General features: G+C 42.0%; 1 protein-coding gene across 1 annotated transcript in view; it reads left to right on the top strand.

Annotated features, from left to right (window-relative positions):
• The window catches only part of ATG3 (autophagy related 3), a 1,040,279-nt gene extending 1,021,301 nt beyond the window's left edge, over nucleotides 1-18,978 (top strand). Inside the window, exon 15 of the mRNA XM_044072369.1 lies at nucleotides 18,720-18,978. Within this exon, the coding sequence (XP_043928304.1) occupies nucleotides 18,720-18,801 (82 nt within the window). The 3' untranslated portion in view covers nucleotides 18,802-18,978. The remainder of the gene's footprint in view (nucleotides 1-18,719) is intronic.
• The last annotated feature ends 289 nt before the right edge of the window (nucleotides 18,979-19,267 follow it).

Genomic DNA, 19,267 nt, shown 5'->3' with positions numbered 1-19,267 from the left:
TTCTACCCTGTCCTACAGGAGATAGGCATCTTCAGTCAGGAGGATTGGGTTTTAATACTAAAAAATGTCAGCTACCTCTGAGTTGCTAACCATAGTTATGGAGACAAGGAAATCCACCACCAGAAAATCATACCTAGCAAAATGGAAGATATTCTCTGTCTGGTGACGCAGCAAGATCCCCAGCCCTACTCAGGTATACATCAGTTCAGTCTTGGAGTACCTTTTGGGTCTGTTCAGCCAGGGTCTTTCTTATTGTAGCATTAAGGTACAGGCTTCTGCCATCTCGGCTTGCCTTCCCCATCCATTTAATCTTACCCCCACCTGAAGCCCTTTCCAAAAGGGGTCATTCACTTGAGGCCACCCAGAAGGAGCCCAGTTTTTACCTGGGGATCTCTGTTACATGCTAGAAAAACTCACCCTGCCTCCATTTGAACCAGAAACATCTGCCCTGTCAAAGATGCTCACTTGGAAGACCACCTTACTAATTGTCATTACTTCAACAAGGAGGGTATCTGAGCTGCAAAGCCCTTATGTACAAAGAGCCTTTCACTGGGATAGGATAACCTTTACACTAATCCAGCTTTCCTGCTTAAGATTGTATCTGAACTTTCTCTAAACCATGATATCCACCTGCCAGTTTGCTTTCCAAACCCTCAGAACAAAGCAGAGCAAATCCTTCATTTCCTGGATGTATACAGACAAATCAGATACAACTTGGGGGAAAAAAAAACACAACTAGAGCAGAGCAACTGATGTCCTTCCTTTATTCACTGTTGCTGTATTCCTTACATGTGGGATATCCTGCCAAAGATAGCCTAACGTCCGTCCAGTATACCAAAGCCTTTACATCAACAAAGTGATGTACATCAGCAGTATGCTCCCCATGGAGACGTAGGGCATAAGGGGGATATACACAGTCATCCTCAAAGCTCCTTTCTAAAGACCACATTTCAATTTCAGTCTGGAACATCTTTGCTGTGCTGGTTATACCAAGCTGTTTATAGATAAGCTCCTCATGGGGTTCATTTTGTTCCTTTTCTTTGTTTGTGTTGAGAGTTCGTCATCCAGGAAAGGGAAGTGTCAGTGTGGGAGGCAGATAGTCATGAGAAGTGCCTGTTTTGATTAGATGCTGTGCGAGACCATATTTGTACCATTTCTCAGGCCTTTGTTCCCAAAACTCTTTGCCGCCATCTGACTTAAGGTTTTGAGTCAGAGTGCCATGGCTGACTCCACCAGCCTGAGGTTTGGACACCTCTTAAAAGATGACTTAAAGGTCTTGCTCTGTTTCCACTGCTGTCCAGCCTCTGCAGTTGTCTCTCTTGGAGAGAATGAAGCAACTGAGGAACATTGTGTGTCAGTACCAGTTCCCTGTGCCACTACTAGTCGGAGGCTAGCATGCAACCTGCTTCTCGCACATCCTTTGAGGCTGTGTATACGTCTGCCCTGAGCATTGAGGGGAACCGCAGCTAATCATTTTCAAAGGGTCGAGGGGGGATCCCTCAGGTTTTAGTTAAGGAAGAGGTACTCTGTTATAGAATCTAATCATGGCTCTGATCCACCTAGAGTGGTCAAAGCTGACATCCTGCTAAAAAATAAACCAAAAACTAAGCATGCTCCATCCATTGCTATGGATCCCCATAAAGAATGACAGAACTTTATTTGGGTATTGTTTAATGCACTTATGGCCTTGAAGCCACCCCAAGGCTCATCTGTTGCTGGTAATCCTTGGTCTTCCACTCCCTTCAAGAGGCCTAGAGAGTCTGATTCCTCAGATGAAGATTTGGATTCAAGGGTGACTCCTTGGCTGATTCCTCACAGAAGTCCTTCTCCCTTAGACTAAAAATGAGAGGAAGAGGATTTTTTTAATTCCCTGATTTTCCTTTAGAAGAGTTATCCTTTGGAAGTACTGTAGTCTGGATGATGGAACACTTTAAGTGGGATTGTTGCGAATTGTCAGAGACTCAGAAGAGCTATTATGAGCTCCTACAAGTGGAATCTACTGCTCCTTTGGCTGTTCCTCCAGTGCTTGCTGCTTTACTGGCTACATTTATAGCTGCTTCTTTAGCTCCTGATTTCCATCCTCCAGCACCAAAGAAGCTATATCATTTCTGTAAGGTACTTGAGGCCCTCAAATATGCAAGTGTCCCTCTTCAGACCCTGCTGTGACATCTGTTTCTATAGACAAGTCTTCTAAGCTTCTGTCCTCCTTGAAACTCCTTCCTTCTGACAAAGACAGCTGGGCTATGGAGAGACTGGGGAGAAAAGTGTACATGTCTGCTACCTTGGTCTTTAGGATCATTAACTATTAAACACATATGATCAGGTATGTTTTGGCTGTTTCTCAGCTTGGGGTATTTTGTCAGGCTTTCCTGACTCACAGTAAGACTGCTACCCTTTCTTTGCTCAGCTCTACTTCTCAGGTGGCTCGACACTGTTAAATGTAGCTACACTGCTGATAATACATCATCTAGGGCTGTGGCTTCAGGTTCTGTCATGAGCAGATACTCCTGGTTATGCTTATAAGCCTTATCTGATGAAATTAAGGCTGAACTCTTCGATTCTCCTTGGATAACCAGAATCTTTTTGGCACTGCTGCTGCTGCAGAACTGTTTAAAATTTTACAAGACAAAGGTAAGGTTATACAGGTCCTTAAATATTTTTTTTCTCATATTCCCAAATTTCAGAGAAACACTAGTCTTCCGAATCTGCTTTTGTGCATAGGCAGCCACACCAACCTCCTAGGGGTAACATGGTTTCCAAACACTTTTTCTAATAAGCCTACTCAGATTTCTAATGGCCAAAACCCTTCTTTTCCTGACAAATCTATCTTCATCTGACATACCCTCTCCATTTTCCTTCGGCCAGGTTCCCTTATCCCTCATGATGTCCCTCTCTGTACCTGTTTGGCAGTGGATTACCAAGGACTTTTTCATTAATTTACAGTTATTTAATGGTATGGAAGTACTTTCCTCCTTTCTCCAGCCTTCTTCAACCTCCTCCAGAGTAGACCAACTTTCACATTTTCTAGTCATCCTGCGGGATCTAATGGATCAAGGCACTATTCAGTCTGTCCCAGTTTCCAAGCAGGGAGCAGGTTTTTATTGCAGGATGTTTCTTGTACCCAGGAAAAAAGGGTCATGGAGACCCTTCCTTCCTCAACACCTTCCTAAAAGTAAAGGCAGCAATTGAAATGCACTAGAGGAAAGACTGGTTTACATAAATGTGGGAGATGTAAATATTGTACCTACCTCATAACTGGCAATACATTCTTTTTAGAATCTAGAGACAAAAATATTTTTTTAAACGCTTATGCCAACTGCAGTACCAAAGGTATAGTGTACTTAGCTACATGCAGGGCATGTCCATCATTTTATGTAGGGAAAAGTGAAAGACAACTAAAACAAAGAATTTATGAACACCTATATGAGATTAAAATCAAGAAGGAGACAAATGCACTATACAAACATGGCTTGAATTGTAAACTAAGTAGTTTTTCATTTTTCGTACTAGAAGTAGTACCACCAGACCCTCGGGGAGGTATGTGGGAGGCCTTAGTGGAATACAGAGAATTGTACTGGCAACTTACTTTGGAAGCCAATAGAACACCGGGACTTAACGATATGATTTCCCTAGGGCCAGTACTGAAAATGAGATCTGCCAAGTTATAATGGGTTCTCCCACTGCACTACTCCCTATTTTCTATTTTCTATATTCTACTTTTTTATTCAACACTTGAAGTTTGTGGTTAACTGCATTGAACATAAACACTACATAAAAGTTATTATGACAACTACATTTTATTATGATTTTCAGTTAAACAACTTGAATCACAATACTTTTGAAGTTCAAGACATTTATTAAATCTTCAGTTCTACTTTATCTCTTTGAACTATTTATTTTGTCCAGGAGATGGTGCCATAGTTCACTTTCTATGGATTTTCAGCATATAATATATTTGCCTTCAGTGTTCCCACTATTTTTAAAGAAATCCTGTAAGGAGTTTTTAATTGTGATCTTTTAAACAGTTGATGTCAACAGAATGTTTAGCTATGTTTGTATGTATGTATTTTTAAATTTTATAACAACATTTTAGAGTCTGTTTCCTAGGATGAACAAAAGTTCAATATCTACATATGTATACCTTTAAGCCTGCAGGTTTATTGGTTAATTAAGCTGATTAAATTTAATTAGTGTGTATATATTAACAGCTGTAGATCACTGGCATGTGTTTGCATTTCTGAGGAAGTAATACGACGAAAACGTGTAATACGACGAAACGTTTTGCAGTTTGTCAGCGTTAACTTGTATCTGTGCTTGGATATTAAACAGCGTTCTTGACCTTATTGAGGTTTTCCTTCGAAGTGTGTGGTGATTCCCTGTTTACCTTCCTAAAAGTACCTTCTTTCAGGATGCTATCTCTTCCAATTCTGTTCTCTCTCTTACTTCCCTAGGCCTTTCTGGTCTCTCTGGATCTAAAGAACACCTATTTAAATGTCCCTGTTCATTTTCCTTTCCAGAAATTTTTATATTTCTCTGTTTCTTTTTGTCATTTTTAGTTTTCTGCTTTGCCTTTGGGCGGCCACGTTGGTGCAGCGGTTAGCGTTGCCGCCTCACAGCAAGAGGTTCTCCGGTTCGATCCTCGGCTGAGGTGCCTTCTGTGTGGAGTCTGCATGTCCTCCCTGTGGTCACGTGGGTTTCCTCCGGGTGCTCCAGTTTCCTCTCACATCCTAAAGACATCCTGTAGGTGGATTTGACACTCTAAATTGACCCTAGGTTTGTGTGTGTGTGTGTGTATGTGTGTATGTGTGTATGTGTGTATGTGTGTATGTGTGTATGTGTGTGTGTGTGTGTGTGTGTGTGTGTGTGTGTGTGTGTGTGTGTGTGTGTGTGTGTGTGTGTGTGTGTGTGTGTGCTTTCTGTGGAAGGTTGGGTGCCGGGCTGGCAAATCAACACCATAAAACTCCACTGCCAATCATGAGCAGACAGGTAATCCGCTGTGGGCGACCCCTAACCGGGAAAATCCGAAAGAAGAAGAAGTTTTCTGCTTTGCCTTTGGTCTTTCTATGGCCCCAAGGGTGTCCATAAAATGTCTTGCCTCTGTTGATAGCCTTTTGCAGGCTCCAGGGGATTCAGACATTTCCATATCTGAGCAATCTGCTTCCTCAGGTGATTTCTCCACCCCAGCTGCTTCAGGATCTACAATTTACTGTGCTCCTCCTGCAAAGCCTGGACTTCACTGTCAATATCAAGTAGTCTATTCTAGCTTTTTCTCAGGACTATGATTTTCTGGGTTGCAAAATTCACACCATTCCATTATTTGCTTCTTTTCCACCTCCAAAAGTTCTGTCCCTGACTGCTTATTTTCAGTCTCTGCTTCCTGTCTTGGTCATTCCTGCTAGGAAGGTTCTCTGAGCCCTGGTGTTCATGGCATCCACTATTCCTATGATATCTTTTGTCAAACCTCACATGAGAAAGCCTCTAAAGTGGTATCTAAAGACTGTGTTGGCTCCATCATTGCCAACCTCCGAATTTTCCAGTCCTTTTACCTTGTCTCAAACTGGGAGAGTTTTGGTGGCTTTGGCAGATCTCCCTCAATCTTGGTTTGCCCTTTCAGTCTCCTCCTGCTCAAGAGCTCTTCAGAGATGCCTTCAGTCTAAGGTAGGGAGCCTTTTACAGCAGTCTCAAAGATTGCAGTGTCTAGGCTCTTCATCAGATGTCAGAACACATCAACATCAAAGAGGTGATGGCCCTCATATCTGTTCTACTGGCTTCCCACTCCCTGTGACCCTCTAAAGGTGTTTACAGATAAAACCACAGCCATATGGTACATCAGCAAAACAGAGGGGTACAAAGTCTTGTCATCTTTGCAGACTGGCTCTTCAGGTCTGAGAGTTTGCCACCTATGGGTCATATCACTCATACATACATTCTCTCAGAGCACAGCCTCAAGGTAGACTTTGAGCAGGTCCAAGACACAACCTCACAAATTGATGCTTCAAAGGGAGGTGTTTCCTGGACATTGTACATCAGTGGGATATTCCTTGAGTGAATCTGCCGGCCTCCCCTCTGAACAGGCAACTTCCATTCTGTTCCAGATCTCCAAGTCCTCAGTCTTTGAAAGTGGATGCCTAGTTTTGTTGTTGGAAGGGGGTGTTCCTGTGTGCTTTTCCTTCTTGTCCCCTGCTTCATGGAGTCCTGCACAAGATTATCAGGGACTCTCCCAAAATCTTGCTGGTGACTCCCTTTTGGCCCAGACAGCATTGGTTCAACCTTTTCTTTCACCTGACCAGGGGCAGTCATCACAAGTTACCTTACCGGATCTTCTCACACAACACAAGGGGTTTCGTTCACTGTCACTTGTTCATACTTCAGCTGACACTTTGAGTGATAGGATTTTGATCTCCTTTAAACACCAATTTTCCAAGGAATTACTTAGGGTTCTGCAGGAGACCAGGAAACCCTCTACCAGAAAATCCTATATGGCTAAATGGAAGAGATTTTCTGTTTGTCTCAGGCATGACCAGTATCTCTTTTCAGTGTGTGTGTCTGTGAGGGGGGGTCCCTTTGGTTCTTTCCTGTTTATGTGAATTGCTCGATGGCTGGCTTAGCATAGTCCTCTGTTAAAGCTCATTTGTCAGCAATTTCTGCCTGTCTAATTTTGACCCCCCTCCTTTGTCTTCAGGTTTGAGGTCAAGCAATTTCTTAAATTGTCCTTCATGTCAGGCTTTCAAGATGACTTTTGGGACATACATATTTGCCTTTGACAAACTCCAGTATTGCTAAATGACAGTGAGAGAAACAAAACCACTGAAGGGGTTAGTCAGATTGTTTTTCTGAAATGGATACCTACTTTCAGTACGAAGAATGTACAAATACAGACAGAGAACAAGTACTTATCCAGTTTTATTGGAAATGGAGGATAGGAAGCACTACACTGGGTTTGCAATAGTGACATTTCAAAATGGAGACAAACCAATTTATGGTTACATTAGCAGAATACATGTCCGCACAAAGAGCTGAGCTAGAGGCTGTAAAATATGTTTTGCAGCATTTACATCCAGTAAATGTTTACAATGACAGTGCTTATGTAGTAAATTCTCTGAGACTACATGGAACAGTGCATGAAGTGATTAGTTAAATGGGTTATTTTCAGAGTGGTAAAAAAAAAAGTCACATTTTTAATTGCCTCTTTTGAGCCTGCCTCTTCCTCCTGTCTGCAACACTGTACCTAGAAGACTTGTTTTGTTGGTGGCTCTTACCTCAGCCATGAGAGTTTCTGAACTCCATGCTCTTAAACAGCAATTCTTCGCAAAACATCAGCATTCTTTATTATTTTCAAACTATTGGCAAACGAAAAATCAATCACTGACTGAAGAAAATAAGAAACTAGCCATTGAAAATACAATCAAATTCATTCCTTTCAAGAAGCTGTTATATACACAAATTATGGTAAATAATCTATATTATACCTTATCTAAATTAAATAAATTCAATCCTAACTTTTCTCCTATATGTCCCCATTGTCCGGATCAAACAGCTGATATTTTGCATGTCATGTGGAACTGTACTAAGATACACAACTTATGGTGTTCCTTGAGAGTAAGATTAGAGAAGATGGGATATGAAAAATCAACCCTTACATGGGAGACAGCTGTATTGCACATTAACATCAATCAACTTCCAAAAATATTAAAACATGTCTTTATTACGATGTGTGCCCTTATTAAATTCTTTATTACAAAGAATTGGAATGTCATGTCACCAATTACATGGGAAAATTTTAGCAATCTTGCTATCAAATATATCTCATCTCACAAATTAGTTTATTCAAAAACAAAAAACAAACGCTATTACCAAAAATATTGGGGTTACTTACTAGATATAATTCTTAACAAGTAAAATTTGCCCACAAATTGACATGAAAAGCTAACCTTTTTAATAAGAAATGAATGTAGGATAACCAGTTTTCTTGCATCTTCCCCCTTCTCTTGGTATATGTGTATCTAGATATTTTCCCTAACCATACAGTAAATGGTTGAATTTCTGTCTTTACTTTCTATATAGACAATCCCCATTCTACTATCCCTTATGAGACCAAATGAACATAAGAATTCTCATACTCTACTTGACGATGTAGTGACTTCTAGTGTATATATTGTATGTATATATATATATATATATATATATATATATATATATGTACGTATAATTTTCTTGAAACGAGATTGTTGTCTGTTTTCTTTAGATATGTATTTTTATTGTTTATTTGTGTTTTTGAGTTATTGTATTGTTATTATTTGGAAAAAAAGAAAATTGAAATAGAGATTTTGGGAAAAAAAAGCAATTCCTCCCTTTTTGTTTTTTCTTAGGGACAGGGTGTTCCTGCATACTAATCCTCCTTTTATGCCCAGGGTGGATAATGATTTGTCCCGGAATTAGTCTGTTCACCTCTTTCTTTCTCCCTTCTCTGCTGTGACGCAGGCACCGGCTTCAGAGGAGGTCTTTCACACTACCGAATCTAGACAAAAAAACAATGTTTTCGTATCTGACTACCACTTCTCAAGGACCAATGGATTCACTCAGGCCTAGAAGCCAGGCCACTCCTAGGAAGTCTGCTTCTAGCCACCATCTTGCTACTGCTCCCCCACCCCCAGCTCAAATGCTTAAAATGGCGGAGGATCTCATCTCCCTTATCCAAGGTACTCGGGCCCCCACTCCTAAAAGCCAAAGGCATCTTTCCCCAGAAATTATTAGAGACCAAAAGCCTGAGGAATCTGATTATTCTGCTTTTGAATAGGAACAACATCCCTTAACTGTTTGAGGATTCAGATGCAGAGGAATCCATCCCTTCTACTTTCCCTCCAGAGGACCTCTTATTTGGGGAAACCCTTCACTCCCTCAGGGAACATTTTCAGTGAGAATCTCAAGACTTCCCACAGTCTAAGAAAAGACTTGGAGAGTTTCTGGGCCTGCCCCAGCACAGACACCTGGCCATCCCACCTATTTTAAAAGTGGTGGATGATGTTTTCCATGAATCCAGCTTAGTCCCGGATACCCTGTCTCCTGCTCCAAGTAAACCTAACGGGTACTACAGAGTAACGGATTCTCACAAATACCTGTACAGGAATCCTGCTGCAGACCCTGAGGTCATTGCACAGGGACCCCAAAGGAGCTAAGACTAGATGTTCTTCATGTTTAACTGTTGTAGTCATCACTTGTGGGGTTATCCTTGCTGTGGTAATCGCTGGCCTGAATACCAGAGTCAATGTTTTTTGAGCACCGTATGCTGTAGCCTGTAGTCCAACATCAGGTCATCAGTATTATAAAGCAAGGCAGCCAACATCAGTCTTTCTTGCCATTGAGTCTGTAGCAGAAGCAGTTCGCACGAATGCCAGTCGGTCACTACCAGAAGTTGAATTTCAGCAGAAAACATCTAAAGCTAAGTACCCTGTTGGGGGACCCTTTTTTCTTGCTCGAACAGATGTCTGAAAAAGTTAATTGTCTTGCTTGTGGAAAGCAGATCCCACACACAGACTTTCATTCTTCTGCATCACTTGTTTAGACCCAGAGCACGATGTCCCTCGTTGCTTTTTCTGTGCCCTCTTTAATGCGAGAAACGTTCACCATAGAGCTCTTTTTGTAGACAATTATTTTTGTATTCCATCTTCGAATTCCGATATGGCTTCCATCAGCCAACAATCTGCCGATATTCCGAAAAAACGTAAACATAGAAACAGGCCACACAAGGCTAAGCCTTTCAGTGATGCTACCACTAAGCAAATAGTCAGTTCTCTGGAATTCAGTGAGGTGTTTTTGCAGCCCCTGATGCCCGACTCGCTTTCTACACAGGCCTCTCCCGAGTCTGGTATGCCACAGAAATCCACTTCATCTTCCGAGCCTTTGGCGGTCTCTGCCTCTGTTGGGTCTGGAGTCACGATGCAGGCATCAGATTCCGAGGAGGCCGTTCGCACTCCCGATTCTAGGCAAAAAAACGACGTCTTCTCTTCCAACTACCGTTTCTCAGAGACCAGATTCCCTCAGGCCTCGAAGCCAGGCCACTCCTAGGAAATCTGCTTCTAGCCACCATTTTGCTACTGTGCCCCCACCCCAAGCTCAAATGTTTAAAATGGTGGATGATCTCATCTCCCTTAGCCGAGGTACTCAAGCCCCCACTCTAAAAAGGAAAAGGCTTCCTTCTCCAGAAATTATGACAGACCAAGAGTGTGCGGAATCTGATTATTCTGCCTTTGAAGAGGAGTAGCCCTTAACTGTTTATGAGGATTCAGATGCAGAGGAATCCTTCCCCTCTGCCTCCCTTCCAGAGGACCTCTCTTTTGGGGAAACCTACATATTAGACCACCACAAAGGGCTATCCTCCCTTCTTGGGACTTGAACTATGTCCTGGAAGAGCTTATATTACCTACCTTCTTGGGACTTGAACTACATCCTGGAAGAGCTTACATTATCTCCTTTTGAGCCTGCTGCTTTTGCTTCTCTTAAATTTTGTACTTGGAAAATTGTGCCATTGGTGGCTTTGACTTGTGCTAGGCTGGTTTCAGAACTGCAAGCCTTGATTATATTCCTCCTTTTCTCATTTTTCATACTGATGCTAATCTGTGCTAATCCTTCTTTTATGACTAAGAACATTTTCAGTGGGAATCTCAGGACTACCCACTGTCAAAAAAATGACTTGGAGTTTCTGAACCTGCCCCAGCACAGACCCCTGGCCATCCCACCTATTCTAGAAGTGGTGGATGACGTTTTCTTTGAATCCAGTTTAGCCCCTGATGCCCTGCCTCCTGCTCCAGCTAAACCTGACAGGTACTACAGAGTACCAGGTTATCAAAATACCTGTGCAAGGAACCCTGCTGCAGACCCTGAGGTCATTACACAGGGACCCAAAGGAGCTAAGACTAGTTCTGCCAAGAATCCTCTTCCTTCTGACAAAGACTCCAGAGCTCTGGACAGATGAGGTAAGAAAGTATACACCTCTGCAACCTTAGCTATCAGAGCACTCAGTTGTCAGTTCCATATGTTAAAATATCAACAGCACACTTTGGAACAATTAAAACAGAAGATTGCTACCTCTCCTGACGGTGCCAACTCAAAAGAGCTGGTAGAATTACTACACTCTGCTTGTCAAGTGGCCAAACACTCATTACAATGTGGATATGACCCCCTAGAATCCTCTAGCAGGGCAGCAGTGACAGGATCTGTTATTAGAAGACCTGCATGGCTTGAAGGAACAACCTCTCCCTGATCATGTCAAGTCTAAACTTATTGATGCACCCCTAGATAAGGAATGCCTGTTTGGGGGAAAAAGCAGAAGAGGTGCTTAAAAAGATGTAAGACGAAGCAAAATCTATGCAAACAGTAAAAGATTTCTTTCAAGTTTAATCACCCAGATTCAGCAAGAACTTCTCCTTTAAGCACTGGGCCTTCCCTCCTTCCCTGCACCCAGCAGACAAGGCCAAAATAAGACCCACAGGGACAGGACATCCAGGCCCCTATCCCAGGGCCATCAAAGAAGCAAACAATGGACCACTTCCGCCTCTAAGGCAGGGAGTTCTAAGCCAAGCTTCTATGGTAAGCACTCACAATGACCCCCCCCACACACACACACACCCTCCTTTCACTCATCTAAAACTAGGAGGAAGGCTCACCCTCTTCTAGGACAATTGGTTTGCTATAACCAAGGACCAATGGATAGTAAAAATAATTTCTCAGGGATACAGATTCTCCTTCAGCGAACTCCCAATTCCAAGTGGGTACCCAGACCTCCCCCAAACCAGTGGGCAGAGACATTAAAACAGGTAAAAACACTAATATCCCAGGGGGCAGTAGAACCTGTCCCTACGGATCAAACAGGAAAAGGTTTTTACTCCAAATTATTCCTTTTTCCCAGAAAAGAAGGCGCTTGGTGCCCTGTCCTGCTGGATCTATCCAAACTGAAAACCTCCTTGGTGGTCCCCAGATTCAAAATGTTAAGTTTGCAGCTCCTGCCTATGCTCACACAAAATGCCTGGCTGATGACACTAGACATAAAAGATGCCTTCCTCCACATCCCCATCAGGGAATTGTGCAGAAAATTCCTGTGCTTCAGAGCAGGCAGTCAGCACTTTCAGTTCTCTGCTCTGCCTTTTGGCTTATCTGTTGCTAGAGTACTCACCAAATGCTTGGCCCTGGCTATAGCATTCTGAAGACAGTGAAATATACAGATTTTACCCTTACCTGGACGACTGCCTCATTCAGGTGAACAGCAAAGAAAAGTTGCTCCAGGATCTTCTCTTTGTCAAAAAACTCCTAACTTCTTTTAGTTCACCATCAATGAGAAAAAATCAAAACAAAACCCCACCAGGAAAATTGTTTTCCTGGGAGCTGTGCTAGACACAGCAACCCTAATGGCCTTCCTATCCCCAGAAAAGCAAAGCTTCCTGCCTCTATACTTCACCCAGCTGGATTCCAGAAGTCACCTCACTGCGAGGAAGTTCCTGAAAGCCCTGGGATACATGGCATCTTGCATCCTTCTCATCCCTCTCGCTGGGCTTCACATGAGAAAGCTTCAGTTCTACTTTAAGAACCACCTAAGCAGAAACTTACTGGAGCCCCACGAATGGCAGCTCCACAGAGAAATCTTTCTGCAAATCACCCAGGAGTGGGGGACCCCAGAGGTGGGCCTCTTTGCTTCACTCCTCAACCACCAGCTGCACAAGTTTTGTACCAGGGAGTATCACCTCCTAGCATGGAAGGTGGATGCCTTGACCTTCCCCTGGAGCTCCCTCTCTGTGTATGCATACCCTCCTCTAACTCTTATTCCTAAGGCTGTGATAAAAATAAGAGAAGAGAGACCAAAGGCCATCCTCATCGCTCCAGATTGGCCCAGACAGCATTGGTACCCCTTATTACACAGTCTGACCTTACAGCCCCCCGAAGTTGCTTCCCCTAAGGTCGGACCTCTTGACCCAGGAGAGGAGGAAGGTACTGCACCCAGACCAACAGTCTCTCAAACTTTCAGCATGGCTCATACACTAAAAACTAACAAGCAATCACTGTTAAGCAAACAGAGGCCAGAAGGCCCAGCACAAGAATCATATGCAGGAAAATGGAAAAGATTCTGTTCCTGGAAACAATCAAAAGGGGGCAGTACCTCCCAACCTTCCATCCCTCTCATCCTGGATTACTTTGCAGAGTTGCTTAATAGTGGCCTCTCCTTCTCCTCTATTAAAATCCTTGCCTCGGCCATCTCTGCCAATTATGATTTAGAACCAGCCCTCTTCTCTCACCCTTTGATTAAGCAATTCCTCAAAGGGCCTTCTAATATCAGGCCTCCCAGAAGACCTCCTACTCCATCCTGGGACCTGAATTATGTGTTAGTGAAACCAACCTTACCTCCTTTCGAACCTGCCACTTGAACAGAATTGAAATACCTCTCCTGGAAGACCGCCTTCCTACTAGCTATCACCTCCGCCAGAAGGGTCTCAGAACTTCAAGCTGTCATGGCTGTCCAGCCTTTCATTATTTTCCATGCAGACAGAGAATTCCTGAGGACTAATCCCTCCTTTATGCCCGAGGTGGTATCTGATGTGACCCTTAACCAGGCCATATACCTTCCCATCTTCTTTCCCAACCCTTAAAACAAAGGGGAATGAATTCTACACTCTCTAGACCTGCACAGACAACTCAGATACTATCTGGACAGCACTAAGCCATTCAGAAAAACTGACCAGCTTCTTGTAAGTTTGCCTCAGGGGAAGAGGGAAAGCCCATCTCCAAACAAACCCATTTCCAAATGGATTTCACACTGTATCCATTTTTGCTACAGACTACATGGTAAACCCATCCCTAAGTCGATCCATTCCCACTCCACTAAGACAACCTCCACTTCCACTGCCTTCCTCAGAGGAGTACCTACCAGGAGCATATTGGAAGCGGCCACCTGGACCTCTGTCCATACCTTTACAAAGCATTAAAACCTACCTCTCTTTTCTAAGTGTAGGGCAGGGTTTGCCTCTGCAGTTCTGCAGGGCCTCCTGACCCATACCTAGGACTCTACCTATCCTTTCACCCTTTACCTCAGCTTTGGGAATCCTCCCACAGGTGATGACTGCAACAGTGAAATACGAAGAACATAGTACAGTTGTGTACACTTACCATAAATGTAAATGTTCGAGTGCATTCACTGTTGCAGTCTTGGTTTCCCTCCCTCCATCCCCCATTTCACATCTTCCCATAGGGGGACACATGTTTCCCTAGGTGGCTCTTAGCCACCAGGACCACTTCTCCCTTTTCCCTTGTGCTTCTGATGGGTTAGGGCAAGAAAAACTGATGTAATTATGTCGGCTGCTTTGCTTTATAGTACTGATGACCTGATGTTAGACTACAGACGATGGCAGCCGGTGCACAAAAACTTTGACACTGGTATTTGGGCCAGCCGAGGGCTACCACAGCAAGGATAACCCCCACAGCTGATGACTGCAACTGTGAATACACTTGAACATCTACATTTATGGTAAGTGTATACAACTGTACTGTCCACCATTTTTTTCATTTGGCCAAGGGAAATCATCACAAGTTACCTCACAGGATGGACTTGTTTATACAGACCAAAGGTTTTTAAATTCATCCCAGTCTGTGGACTTTGAACCTGACTCTTTGGGTGATAGAATTTTGATTCCTTTTATACACCAGTTTTCTAAGGATGTGCTTAAGGTTTTACAAGAAGCTAGAAAACCCGTGTATAATTAATCTTACATCTCCAAATGGAAAATATTTTCCTTATGGTGCCAAAGTAAGAATCATGACCCATATCAACTTGAGTATTCATATTGTTCTGACTTACTTGTGTGAATTGTTCATTGCTGGGCTGGCATTCTCTTCTATTAAAGCATATCTGTTGGTGGTCACTGCTTGCCTATCCCTGGATTCACCACTTTCATCTGGATTTGAGATCAAACAGTTTTTGAAGGGTGTCCTACATATTAGACCACCACAAAGGGCTATCCTCCCTTCTTGGGACTTGAACTATGTCCTGGAAGAGCTTATATTACCTACCTTCTTGGGACTTGAACTACATCCTGGAAGAGCTTACATTATCTCCTTTTGAGCCTGCTGCTTTTGCTTCTCTTAAATTTTGTACTTGGAAAACTGTGTCATTGGTGGCTTTGACTTGTGCTAGGCTGGTTTCAGAATTGCAAGCCTTGATTATATTCCTCCTTTTCTCATTTTTCATACTGATGCTAATCTGTGCTAATCCTTCTTTTATGACTAAGATTGTTAATTTGCTCTCTTTGAACTAGACCATTAGTTTTCTTACCTTTTTCTTCTCACAATAAGGGGGGAGGGGGTATTAGATTTGCTGGATGTGCATAGGCAGCTCATATTATACTTGGATATAAGACCAGGTCTTTTAGGAAGTTGGATCAGTCTTTTCTTTCCAGGATAAAACCTTGGATGCTCTTGTTTCTTGAATATTTTCTAATTAAAGATCCAAGGTTATCGCTTTCTGTTATTCCTTGCATGATAATGAGCTTCTAGTGCTAGTTAAAGCACATTTTGCTAGAGCAGCTGCTGCTTCAGTAGTTTTCTTCAAGGGTCTGGACTGTAGATCTCTTCTTGAAGCAGCTTGCTTCTTCTATTCACACCTTTACAAAACACTACAAGATTGTTGTTTACTGCAGAACTAGAGCAGGTTTCACTAGGCAGTCCAGTTATGTCTTTTGGACCATAATCCTGTTCATGTTTCCTCCTTACTTAGACAGCTTTGGGAATCTGCCATCTGTTTAATAACAATGCAACTGTTATCAAGAAAGGGCATATTACATTTGTATAAGAGCGGTAGTGGTGCTGCGGTAGCGTTGTTGCTCACAGCAAGACGTTGTCCCTTTCGATTCTCAGCTAGAGTGTCTTCTGTGTGGAGGCATGCGTGAATGGGCGTGCCTTCGTTGAAGGTTGTGCATCAGGGCTGGTAACTCGGCATGTAAAAATCCACTACCAAACATTAGCGGATCAGAGTTCTGCTGTGGCGACCCCTAACCGGGATAAGCCGAAAGACACAACAACAACAACGTAAGAATTTACCATGACAGTAGATGTCCAGCTGATCACTGTTGCAGTATTGTATCCCTGACTCCTTCCCCTTTTCTCATCTTTTCTATAGATTAATATACAATTACTAGACTATATAGGCCATTTTAAACCTAGCCAGTTTCCATTTCTGTTCTCAAATTAACTCATCCCATTTGGTTAGTGATTGGAAAACAACTGTAGAATCACAAAATACAAAAGATCCAATCCAACCAAAATCCAAGGCAGTCAGGAAAGCAGATCGTGGTGATTGTAAAAATAATAATTTAATATTGCAACTCCAAAATTCAATAAAATAGGCTCAACACGAACCCAATACATGAAACAAATCATTTGATTCGTGTATTGGGTTCGTGTTGAGCCTATTTTATTGAATTTTGGAGTTACAATATTAAATTATTATTTTTACAATCACCACGTTGATCTGCTTTCCTGACTGTCTTGGATTTTGGTGCTTTGGTTAGGGATTGGCCTTACCCACCCCATGGTCATTTATATTTTTCCCCTAATGAGAATAACTGGGATCATACCATAAATCATTTGAGGGAACTTGTGCATGGGATAAAACATTTAGAAGCTGCCTATGTACATTAGTAGTAAAAGAGGCAGTCCAGGGGTAAATTTTCTGTTTTCAGTCTATAGATCCTATTTGTGCTTGTATATGGTCAGGGATTAACTTTATATGGATGGGGCGTCTGTTTCAGAGCAATGGTTTCCTGTGCAAGATGTACCTGTCCCTCCAGACTGTTCTGTTTATGTTACAGAAGAGGTTTCAATCCCTAGGCTAAGTATTTCTGATGCCATTTGATTTGCTGATGTGTGCAGTAAAAACCCATCAGTATCAGGATGGAGGTTGCCTTGTATGCCAGGCACAGGTCACCAGTTGGCAGTCTGTAGGATACAGAGTACTGTGACAGGGATTTGAATCAGTATATGTAGGACATGTTTAGGCCTTGTATCCTTTTAATAAGGTATCTCTGTGGGCATTCTGGTTGTTCATCCATCTGGGTAGATAAATGCCAAAGGTAGCATTATATTCAACGATTGGTCTAATGAGGGCTGAGTAAAGGTGGCAATGAGTTTCCTAGAACTAGGCACAGTCCCTTTGTTTATACATTCTGCAATATAGAAGGAATATTTTTTTGTTTGGTCAAGGTGAGTTCTGTCTTTTTTCCACCTCTTTTTGACTTATGCATATATGATTAGTTGCCTTTACTTCAGCTTCAGTTCCTGTCTAAGGCAAGGAAGCCCTAAGATACTTAAGATACTTCATGTCCATATGTCAGTTATGTACCTCAGACTCCACAAAGTTGAGATTAGATATGTTGAATGTATTATGCAAGGGGAGAGTGCCCAGGCTTCGGTATGCTGGTCACATGTGCTGCTATCCTTGGCAGAATTTTCCATCAGTTAGTACTGCAACTCTGATCAGTCAGGCACCTATTGTTATGGTAAGTTCTTATACAGTTTTACTTAACATGGGAAACTGTTGCTGATTGCTCTGGCTTCGGCAAGAAGACTGAGTAGGAAACTCTTATGGTGGGTCAGTCTTCTCATTTTCCACAAAGGTATGACTTCTTTGAGAAGGAATTCTTCATTTATGAGTTTACTTTGAACCAGACTATCCATCTGTCTGTCTTTCCAGAATCTAAAAAAATGAGGAAAAAAGGAATCAGACTCTGGATGAATGCAGATGACTCAGATGCTGTCTTTACAGAATAAAACCCTTTCAAACTTCTGATCAGTTATTCATTTCTTATGCAAAAAGAAAGGGCCAAGCTGGTAAGAAAAAAAAGACAACAAGCGTCAAAGCAGACGATTTTCAGATGGTTGCCTCATGCTATTTCCTTCCATTACTTCCATTGTAAGTCTATTCCAGAGAGGGTGAAGATGCATTTTACTAGGGTCTTGGCTTCTTAGTGGCTTTTTGGAAAGAGGTGGATTCAGTATTCTTACAGGCAGCAGCTTGGTCCACTGTTTATAATTTCACAAAACACTACACGCTAGAGTCCTTATCCGGATCTGGCATAGGCTTTCCTACGACCATTCTTCAGTGGCTCCTGGATGCTCATCCCCCCCCCAAAAAAAAAAAGTTTCTAAGCTTTGGTATTCTACCCATATAGTTTAGGCTACTGTAGCAGTGATCTAGTAGTATAGTTGTCTAAGTAAACTTAAGTAGATGCCCAAATAGATCACTGCTGCAGTAGTTGCTTCCTCTATCCCACTTATTTTTGTATGATTTTCTTTGAGGCCAAATACATCGATTTTTTTTTATATACCAAGCACTGACCTGTTGTAGGGCTCTAGCCACCCTTTTTCACTTAGTATGGAAGGCACTCTTGGTGCCCAGACCGCTGTTTGTCTCACTGCCTTGCTCAAGCGTCCACTGTTCTGGGCATGTGGAAGGTGTCCTTAAGCTTTTGAAGCTGCCAGCTGTTATATCCTAGGCAGACTGTAGCCCTTATAGCTTAGGCTATGGTAGCGATGATATATTTGAATATCTACTGTTATGGTAAGTTTACTTGCACAATTGTACTATATGCTTGCTACTGTTCTATAATTGTTAAACAATGTACTAAAATTGGAAAACAATGTGTACTGTCTTTCTGTTGTGTTCCTTAACTTGAGTATTTTAGGTATCTTCTTATTTTCTTGAAATTTGTTCAAGCAGTTATTCCAACAATAGAGTATGACTATACAAGACATTTTACTATGTAATAATTAGGAATTATACCACTACAAACTTAACAATCATGAACAACATAACATCTTTTTTAACAATCTTTTCAGTAAATGCCATGTTATAATGTGCTCTAATTCGTCGGCCATTTCTTTATTTTTTCTAGTCTATGAATGATTATATATCCAAATAAACAGTGTTCAGTACTAGTTTTACTTGCTGAGAGCTCCTTGTCTTATGAATGTAAAGTGAACTTTTTATGATTTTTGAGCATTTTGATTCGTTTCGCACTGTAAGAAACATTTCCTACCAAATTGCAGGCTTTCTTTGTTGTATGTGGCAGGACACAGCCAGTAGTATATCTTCATAAAATTCAAAGAGGGTGTGTATAGCTGCATGTATAGCAGAGAACAAAGTGCAGCTGCTTCCTATCAAGGTATGTATGTCTAATGAAAATATATTATGAATGTAAGGTCACATACCTGACTGTCTTAATTCTTTTAT

This window comes from Protopterus annectens, chromosome 5.part0 (genome assembly GCF_019279795.1).
Source record: "Protopterus annectens isolate FY-2018-M chromosome 5.part0, PAN1.0, whole genome shotgun sequence".
NCBI lineage: Eukaryota > Metazoa > Chordata > Ceratodontiformes > Protopteridae > Protopterus > Protopterus annectens.
Note: the sequence above shows the minus strand (reverse complement) of the source record. Positions and strands in the feature narration are given on the sequence as shown.